Source organism: Panthera pardus, unplaced genomic scaffold, assembly GCF_024362965.1.
Source record: "Panthera pardus isolate Hobbes unplaced genomic scaffold, ASM2436296v1 HiC_scaffold_3, whole genome shotgun sequence".
In the NCBI taxonomy this organism is placed as follows: domain Eukaryota; kingdom Metazoa; phylum Chordata; class Mammalia; order Carnivora; family Felidae; genus Panthera; species Panthera pardus.
The window spans coordinates 48,569,722-48,580,279 of NW_026526876.1; the positions used below are offsets into that span (position 1 = coordinate 48,569,722).

A 10,558-nucleotide genomic window follows, 5' to 3' on the forward strand; every position below is an offset into this window, starting at 1 on the left:
AGGGCGCCTGGGTGGCTCAGTCAGTTAAGCATCCAACTTTGGCTCAGGTTATCATCTCACGGTCTGTGAGTTGGAGCCCTGTGTCGGGTTCTATGCTAACAGCTCAGAGCCTGGAGCCTGCGATTCTGTCTCCCTATCTCTCTGCTCCTCCTCCATCCACGCTGTCTGTCTCTCTCTCTCTCTCAAAAATAAATAAACATTTTTAAAAATTCAAGAAAAAAAAGGAATTAGGTAAACACTAAAATCTATTTTTTAATATTTTTTTAATGTTTATTTATTGAGAGAGAGAGACAGGGCATGAGCATGGGAGGGGCAGAGAGACAGAATCTAAAGCAGGGGGCTCAAACGTGGGGCTCAAACTCACGAACTGTGAGATCACAACCTGAGCTGAAGTTGGACACTCAACCAACTGAGCCACTCAAGCGTTCCAACACTAAAATCTTTTAAACACATTTTATTGACCCTTCTCTTGAGGCAAGAATATTAGTCAAAGAAGCCACAACTAAAATGGGTTCCTTGATCTGTGTAGGGATTAGAGAACCATGAGGTTACAGAGATCAGATAGGAGTAGTTAGATAGGAGTAGTTAACGCAAAGCAAAGTTGGTAGGGTTACCTTACCTAACTGACAACAGGGCAGAGGGAAAAAAATGCATCTCCAGAATGGTCACTCACAAGGCCTTATTTGATTCAAAGAATCAAAAACAAAACAAAACAAGAAACAAAACAAAAACCAAAAACTTTTCCTAGTTTAATTAAAGAAATCATTAACCTTCTTCAAAATGGTATATGGCCATTTACATGTACTTGTACACCAAGGAAAGAGAAATACCCACATCATTGAGTAACTAATGAACGATGGCTCTAAGATAATAATTCTGGAGCTACAGAACACAACCACAGTCCACTGGTCATGGGCTAAGGCTCATGGAGACCAAGTACTAAATAGCACTTTGAATCCAGTCCACCTCAGGCTCAGTGGAACCCCAAGCCTATGCCACAGCTAGTTTAGTCCCCAAATAATTGCAGCAACTAATAGCTTCTCCTCATAGCTCTTAATTGACGAGTCAGGAAGCCTATTATACTTGAAGAGGCCAAGTGTTAAGATTTTAGAGCACCCCAACAATGATACTCTCCTCCAAAATAGTAAATGAAAAGCATTATCTCATCTCTCAAAGAATCACAAAGATTGGTTGGCACCATTAAAACATGAAAGCAGGGGTAGGGATCCAACATATTTAATTCTATAGTTTGACCACTGCAAAAGTTCTGACAGTTCTTAGAAAACAGTGGATTACATTCAGTGGTGATCCTAAATGCAACTGCTGTTTCTGATTTATCCTCTTTAGTAAAACAAATAAATACAGACTTGGCTATCTGGTATGCATTCAGCAGCAGGGCCCTGATGAAACTGCTACTTAAATTCCTGGAGATACCCAGGCTTCTGATCTTTCTGAGACCTGTTTCTTTGGATTTACTTTTTTTCTTTTTTGCATAAAATGAAGTAATTATGCATGAATAATTCAGAGAATTTCTTGTTCTTGAACAGATAGAGACTAAATAGCCAACAGCATATCCCATCACTCCCAAGTACTATCACAGTATCTAATTCCTATAAACAAGGGCATTCTCCTACAGGTCCACAATCAACCATCAAAATCAGGAAATTAACACTGATACCATACTACCAACTAATCTACAGATCTCATTCAAATTTTCATCAATTATCCTAACAATATGCTTTATAATAAAATGATAAAATTCAGGACCTCTTTATTATATTTACTCATATCTCTTTAGCCTTTCAATCTGGAAAAATTCTTGTTTCCTTGATGCTTTTTAAGAGTACTAGATCAATCATTTCAAGAATGTCTCTCCATTTGGGTTTGTTTCATGTTTCCTCATGTTTGTATTCAGATTATGCATTTTTGGCAGGAATAACACAGAAGTGTTAAATATCTTCTCATTGCTGGCAGTATGCAATCTCAACTTATTCATTAAAATAACGCTACCTTTGGTCACTTAAGGTCGTGTCTACCAGGTTTCTCCACTCTAATCTTTTTCCTCTTGTAATTAATAAGTATTTTGTGGGAAGATAATCTGAGACCATGTAAAAAATCCTTGTAGTGGGTTGAATGAAATATAGGTCCACCCTGAACCTGTGAATGTGACCTTATTTGGGAAAAAGATCTTTACAGGTGTAATTAGGTTAAAGATCTTAAGAGATCATCCTGGATTAGACTGGGCCCTAAATTTTGGATTTAGTGCCCTTAAAGGGAACAAGTGCCCTTAAAAGAGAAGGGGAGAAGACACAGAGAAAGGGATATAAAGATGGTGGATGGGGCTCCTGGCTGGCTCAGTCAGTGGAACACACAACTCTTGATCTCAGGGCTGTGAGTTCCAGCCCCACTTTGTGTGTACACAATGCTTTAAAACAGGGGTGCCTGGATGGCTCAGTTAAGCATCCGAATGGATTTCTGATTTCAGCTCAGGTCATGATCTCACGGTCCACAAGTTCAAGCCCCACATCAGTCTTACGCTGACAGCGTGGACTCTGCTTCGGATGTTCTCTCTCCCTCAATCTGGCCCTCCCCACTGTGTGTACGCCCTCTCTCCCTGTCCCCTCTCTTTCTCTTTCTCAAATAAATAAACCTTAAAAAAAAAAAAAAAAAAAAAAGGTTGCTTAAAAATAAAATCTTAAAAAAAAAAAAAGACGGTGGCAACTAGGTGATAAATCTACAAGCCAAGAAATGCCAAGGATTGCTGGAAGCCACCAGAAGCTAGGAGAGAGCATAGAACAGATTCTCCCTCAGAGCTTCCAAAACAGAGGCTAACACCTTGATTTCAGATGTCAGACCTCCAGAACCATAAAAGAGTAAATTTCTGTTATGTTAAGCTACTCAATTCATGCTAATTTATTATAACACCTTTAAGAAACTAATATAATTCTGTTCCTCAAATTTTTACCCACTAGTTTTAGCATTCACTTATGTCTCCTGATTGAATCATTATTATGATGGTTACTAAACATGATTCTCTATCATTCCTGCTACATTTATTAGTGGCCTTTCTACTGTAAAGCTATTACACATTTGTAATAGCCAAAACTGAAGACAACCCAAATGTCCATCAGTAGGTGAATGGATAAACAAATTGTGGTGTATCTACACAATGGAATGCTACTCAGTAATAAAAAGGAATGAACTACTGATATATGCCAAAACATGTGGTAACAGAAATTATCTAATACTGATCGAAAGAAATGATTGACAAAAATAGAAAAAATCTAGTACTGGATAAATATGGCAAACTCTTTCGAACATGTGATGTGTGAGAAGGTGAAGGTCCTTGAAAGTAAAAACAGAAATACCAAACCAAAATAAAGATACAGGTTTAAAATTCTCTGATTTAAGAGAACTCTTCTTCAAATTTAATTCTATCACACTTTCCCTTATCTTTCCTTCTATCCCTCCCATTCTCTTTCAGTGTTGGTCTCATTTCTAAATTTAAGGAAAATGAAAACTATCTGCCAAACCTATTCTTCAGCAGCACCTAGGTGGCTCAGTCAGTTGTGCATCAGATTCTTGATTTAGGCTCAGGTCATGATCTCACAGTTTATGAGTTCAAGCCCGGCGTCAGACTCTGTTCTGACAGCTCAGATCTGGAGACTGCTTTGGATTCTGTGCCTCTGTCTCTCTCTCTCTCTCTCTCTCTCTAAAATGTCCCCCCCTCCCCAAAAATAAACATTAAAAAAAAATTTTTAAAGCACAAACTTTAAAACATTATTTCTTAGAAGGCGAGCATAACACAAGAATAACGCATACATGTGAATACACATAAATTAGGTACGTATTATAACTTGGGAACAAAGAGTAAAGAAAATGAGAAAATAATATGAAAAAAAATGACTTTAATTCCATTTCTAGGGTTTCTACCCAAAAGAAATGAAAACAGAATCAAACAAACCTATGTTCACAGCAGCATTATCCATGCTAGCCAAAAGGTGGATACAACCCAAATGTCTATCAACAGATGAATGGATAGACAAAATGTCATATATACACAGGATAGAATATTATTCACCATTAAAAAGGAAAAAATCCTGATACATGGCTATAATCTGGATGAACCTTAAAGACATTATGCTAAGTGAGATAAGACACAAAAAGACAAATATTACATGATTCCACTTATACGGGGTACCTAGAATAGGTAAATTCATAGTGACACTAAGTAAAACAGACGTTACCAGGGGCTAGGGATGAGGGTAATAGGGAATTACTGTTTAATGATTACAGTTTCTGTATGGGAGGATGAACAAATTCTGAAAATGGACAATAGTGATGGTTGCACAATACTGTGAGTATACTGAACTGTATACATAAAATTGGCTAAAATGGTAAATCTTGTATGTATTTTACCACAATTTTTTAAATGGGAAAAAATTTTGTATTAAAAAATAGAAGTAAAAAATCCAATTTAATCATTTCACCCACAGAAATTCAACTAAACTAGCAGCTACTTTAAGCAAGAAATCAGCTCTAAGAGATTAATTATGAAGTATGTAAGGCATGCCCAACCAAAAGACCTCAAAATTTACCTGAAAGACAGAAAAAAACATAATGGTCATCTCACAATTGTCTGTGTGATCTTTACCGGGATTTCACAAAGCCAAACTCTTTTCATAATAATTCTAAGAGCTTATTTGCCCTTTTCACTGTGTTGACATTTGAACTGATGGTTCAAAAGCAGTGGTTTGTAAAACTGCTGGTGCCTTAGCAGGAATCAAGGCAGTGACACCAAACTGAATTAGTAGTCTCTGTATTCTCCATAGCCACCCACTTACAGTTAAAAAAAAAAACAAAACCAAGTGGGGGGGGAGGTGGGTCGGGGGGGGAACCAAACCAGTTTTACTTAATGTCCTTGATGTCGCAATAAAAAATTAATTTTATTAAGCCTCCACCCATGAACACATGTCTTTTTATATTCTGTAGAGAAAGGGAAGTACATACAACAGGCTTCTGTTGCATATTATGCCTGTCTAGAGGAAAAGTACCTTTGACTCTGTGAGTTATGAAATGATCTAGCCCATTTTTCACGGACCATCATTTTTACTTGCAATACTGATAAACTATATTAACAACACTTGGGCATTTGACATACATTTTCTTCAAAATGAACAAAGTGAAGGGCGCCTGGGTGACCCAGTTGGTTAAACGTCGGACTAATGATTTCTGCTCAGGTCACGATCTCACGGTTCGTGAGTTCAAGCCCCATATCAGGCTCTGCACTGACAGCATGGAGCCTGCTTGGGATTCTCTCTCTGCCCCTTCCCCATGCATGTGCCCAAGCACACTCTTTCTCAAATAAAATAAACTTAAAAAAATAATAAACAAGGGGCACCTGGGTGGCTCAGTCAGTTGAGCATCCAACTTCAGCTCAGGTCATGATCTCACAGCTGGTGAGTTGGAGCCCTGCATTGGGCTCTGTGTTGATAGCTCAGAGCCTGGAGCCTTCTTCAGATTCTGCGTCTCCCTCTCTTTCTCTCTGCCCTTCCCCGCTTGTGCTCTCTGTCTCACTTAAAAATAAATTTAAAAACATTAAAAAATAAATAAAAAGTAAACAATATGTACAAAGTGAGCTCTTGACTTCAAGAAAAACAACTGGCAGTATTTGTTGCCAGTGATAAACTTTTTCTTTTTTTTTGAGAAAGCAAGCGAGCACAAGTGGGGGAGGGGGAGAGAGAGAGAGAAAGAGAGAATTCCAAGCAGGCTCTGCTCTGTCAGCACAGAGCCCAATTTGGGGCTCAAACTCATGAACCGTGAGATCATGATCTGGGCCAAAATCAAGAGTTGGACGCTTAACTAACTGAGCCACCCAGGTGCCCTGCCAGCGATGAATTTCTAATTGCTGCTTAAAAACTCACATTTTGGAAAATGTGTATTCACTACAGTGAACTTGATAGCTTCCCAATCTTAAGACTTTTCTGATGAGATCAGGAATATTAACAAATGTGATATTTTCATATTGCATAATAAAATGTCAATATTTCGAAAATCGGCATAATTCAGTGATTATTTCCCAAATGACTAATGTACCATGTCATAAATTACACACGGGTAATGATTCATGATTCATTCAAAGTGCAAGGCAGACCAATCAATCAGGTTTCAGATTCCATTTTTACCAACCTTAAGAAACTATCACTTTGGTGTAGGATATCCACAATTATCTGAAAACACCACTAAACTATTCCTCCCTTATCCTATTATATATGTGAGGTTGCCTTTTCTTTATATACTTCAACCAGAAAACCCAACACAATAGACTGAATGCAGAAACAGATATGAGAATATTTATTTCAATATTTCTTATTTCAGAAAAAAGCATTTTCACTTAAATTATATATTGGGGTGCCTGGATGGCTCAGTCAGTTAAGCCTCCCAGGTCATGATCTCATGGTTCATGAGTTCAAGCCCCACATCGGGCTCTGTGCTGACAGCTCAGAGCCTCCAGCCTGCTTCAGATTCTGTCCCTCCTTCTCTCTTTGTCCCTCCCCCGCTCACACTCTGTCTCTCAAAAATGAATAAACGTTAAAAAAAATTTTAATTATATATTAATAATGACTATTTATTGAATAATGAATATGATGAATTATGAATATGTTCATTTAAATGTATTAAAATACATTTGATTTACTTTTAATAGGTTAATAAGTATTTTTAAATGTTCTCAGTTTTAATTTCTCACAGTGCAAATATAATGGATGTAGTCCACATAAACAAAAGCTCTTCAGGGTCCTCAATCATTTAAGAGTAAAAAGGGTTCTGAGAGCAGAAAGTTTGAGAACCACTGCTATAACCTAGGGAGCACTACAAAAGTAGAAACAAAGGATGCTTAATTCCAAAAGAAACAGAAACCTTCACAGAAGAAAACATATTGACTTAGAAACTTAGAGGAGTTTATTTTTCAGTTTTCTTTTTTGGGGGAGAATTCAAGAAAATGGAGTATTTCAATGTGCTCTGGGACGGTGAAAAGACTAATGTAATAGAAATGTGGGTAACAAATAAAATTGAATAAAGAGTCTAAAGTTGGACTGGGAAGGGCTTACCCTATAAATTATAAACGCAGTTCATTTATATAGAAAATGAGGGGCCATCCATGAATTTGGGACTGAAGAACAATTTTTTTCTAACAACCTTTATCTCCTGGGTGTGCCTGGGTGGCTCAGTCGGTTAAGCATCTGACTTTTGATTTCCACTCAGTTCATGATCTCACAGTTCATGAGTTTGAGCTAACAGCGCATAGCCTGTTTGAGATTCTCTCTCTCCCTCTCTCTGTCCCTCCTCTGCTTGTTTCTCTCTCTCAAAATAAATAAACTTAAAAAAAAATCTGCAACTCCTGTGTCAAGACTTTCATATACTCAGCATATTCCTTTTTTTTAGGTTTATTTATTTTGAGAGACAGAGAGGGAATTAGTGGGGGAGGGGAAGAAAGAGACAGGAACCTAGGATCCAAAGCAAGCTCTGTGTTGACAGCAGAGACCTGAATGCAGGGTCTGGAACTCAAAAACAGCAAGATCGTGACCTGAGCCGAAGTTGGACACTTAACCTACTGAGCAACCCAGGCAACTTAACCTACTGAGCAACCCAGGCACCCCAATATTTTTTTTTTCAAGTTTTGAGTACAAGGCTTAGCTGTGGAACAAAGCAAACTTTAACATCCGTTTGGTGTATAAGGCTCTAAACTATGCCTCATAAGAGTGAAAGTCTGATTTAAAAAGTATGTGTATGTCAAAAAACATACACATTCACATTTGACAGCATTGTCCCTGCCTTATTAAAAAAATGCTCAAGTAACAAGGTTTATACTTTATACTTTTAGTTCAAATATATGGCACACTCATGCTGCTCCAAGTGTACTGCAAAATAAATAGGCCTCTAAATACTTCTTTGTGTCTAATCTTCCTCTATCTTGATGTCCACTCCTAGCTGCCCTGTAGGCAATGAAATGACATATTTCTGGAATATACTGCAGCGCTTTCCAGCTCTGCTCTGCCTACACGAAAACAAAACAAATAATAGGGGCCTCTGGGATTGGATGGGAAACGCCTCTGACAGGAGGACTGGCTGTTCTATGAGTCAATCAAACAATTCTTGGCAGAAAGCCAGACAAACAGAAAACAGACTTTGAAAGAAGCTAGTCTACAACTCTGACAATACCTTATAAAAACTGTTCTTTATTTGACCAGTTTTTACACTCTTCTATCCCCCTGTCCCGCTGCCGAAAATAAAGCAATATTATGCTACCACAAACAAGAGAATTTTTTAAATGACAGAGGTTATTATCCTCTAAAAAAAAGCTCATGCCATTCATTCGGAGTAATGGATAAGCGCCTATAACTCTGTATAACGCATGTTGGGTACAGAAACAATGGCTGCTTTAGAAAACATTTAAAGCTTAGAGGAAACTACAACTCTGCTGAATTTTTAAAAATAAACCTATTTCCTTTTAGCATATCAGTAATTTCTCCTGTTACTTTGACCGGCAGTTACAACTTTTAAGTAGTAAAAGTGAGAACTGGTGAGAATTATCTGATGGCTTAGCTAAGGCAACTATTAAAAAAAAAAAAAAAAAAAGTATACTTTTAAAAAGCCCTAGTCGAATTTAACACACACGCCTAAGGCGGGGCCAGTTTGAGACAGAGTAATGCATTCCCCGCTTTTTTTTTTTTCCCATAAGCAGTATAAGCATAAAGATCTTTAAAACATTTGATGATAAGCAACCGAATTCCTCCCAAGACTTAACTCGTTGGATAATTACATTTAACCTTATTAAATTAGTCTGCAGTATACTTCAACTACCAACCACCCGGGGTCAATTTGGTGAACCGACACCACCGGTAGGAGGCAACCGACAGGGACAAGTCCTTCCAGAGCAAAATTATGACAGATTCTTGGGAAGCACTCTCATTTTTGCCGTCTCCCGCTTCCTTTGCGCGTGGCCCAGGTAACAACGTATTTTCAGTTCATCTTTTGGCCAAAATCTGGCGCCAGGTTTCAAACACATTTCCGCAGGCTGCCACCAAAGTGACGCTGGGAGAGGACCGCTTCCCTGGGTCCTTGGAAGGTGGAAATTAAGCGCGGGCCGACTGCGGGGAGACAGCGATCCGATCTTTCCCAAAGCCACTTCGCCCGACCCTCCACCCTCGAAAGCGCTATTCAACCTAGGAGAGACTTCACTTACAACCAAGGTGCACTTTGTAGCGATCTGGGTGCCGGGGGCCCACTCGGGGCTGGCGCTCTTATAAGAGCCCTCAACTGCACGAAGAAGAGACAAACAAGCCAGCGAACTTACCCAGTTTCTTCCACATGGCGAGGTGACAAGCTAGGAAGCCTTTGCGGATGGCAGCGCAAACCTTCGCCGGCTCGGACGAGGTGAATCCCTTCTGCTTCTTGATGAAACCCCACAAATGCTCCCGGGCAAACTGTGCCGCCTCCCGCCCGCCGTGACCGTCGCACACGGCGAAAAATGCCACTGAGGAACGGCGGCGGCAGCAGCGACCGGGAGTTGGTGAGGCCGCGGAGTCCGGGGGAGGGTCGCGAGCTTCTCGGGCTGCCGCCGCCGGGCCTCTCCCCGAGACTTCGCTGCCAGCAAGAGTCGACGGTGACCGCTGCGGAGGCGACGGCTGAGAGAGCGACCGCCGCGTCGGGGGCTTTTCTTCAGCCGTCGGCTCGGGCTCCACCACGATTTGAGTAACGTCCTCCATGTACTTCCTCCCGCCCTGGTCGGAGAAGACGCTCACTCCTAGCGAGTACAGCCCCGCCATGGCCGGCTGGCCGGGATCCCGCCGGTCCCACGCAGCCCGCCGAATCTGGCGGCGGGAGACACACTCCGCGCCCGCCGGCCAACTATTGTTTACCTTCGACGACGCCGAGAGGGGGGAGGAGGCGGTCCCGGAGGGGGGGCACGCGATGTCGGGACTTGTCCGCGAGAGCTGGGCCGGGGCTCTAGGGCGAGAGGAGCCGAGCAGCTGCGCCTGCGCAATGCGCTTCCCCGCCTGCCCGCGCCCACCACACAAATCAGACGTTCTCCTTGGCTGTCGTCATTCGGCTCTCTGGGCCTGACCAATCCGGAGTCGGGTTGGGGCAAACCCGCCCCCAACCCTCGCTCCTACCGGCAACGGCCGAGCTTCATCCTCCGTGCGCGGGCACTGGGCCCGCGCGCTGCCCTGCCGGGCTTTCCGCTCTGCCGTGGGTGTTGTCGCCTCCGGGTTTTCGTCGGATGCTGAGCACTTGTACAGCTTGGGCTGTCACCTTTATTGCTCAGTCGCCGGGATCGTAATGCAGCCTACTGCGCTTGGCGTTCCGCCGCTCGCCTGAGTGGGAAGCCGCGTAGGCTCGGGCCTCCCACGAGTGGAGAATCTGGGAAGGAGAAACCTTTCATTCGTTGAAGTGAAATGGCGGGAAACCCCACTTAGGAAGGTAGTTGTGAAAAGGCTGGAAAAAGTGTGGCACTCTTGAACTGGATTTGGGTGGGATGTATCCGACTGGCAGGGAA

At 41.5% G+C, this 10,558-nt stretch overlaps 1 protein-coding gene across 1 annotated transcript in view; it reads right to left on the minus strand.

Annotated features, from left to right (window-relative positions):
* Positions 1-10,030, minus strand: part of PPM1D (protein phosphatase, Mg2+/Mn2+ dependent 1D) — a 48,046-nt gene extending 38,016 nt beyond the window's left edge. The window contains exon 1 of the mRNA XM_019431038.2: positions 9,356-10,030. Coding sequence (XP_019286583.1) covers positions 9,356-9,827 — 472 coding nt within the window. The 5' untranslated portion in view covers positions 9,828-10,030. The remainder of the gene's footprint in view (positions 1-9,355) is intronic.
* Positions 10,031-10,558: the final 528 nt, after the last annotated feature.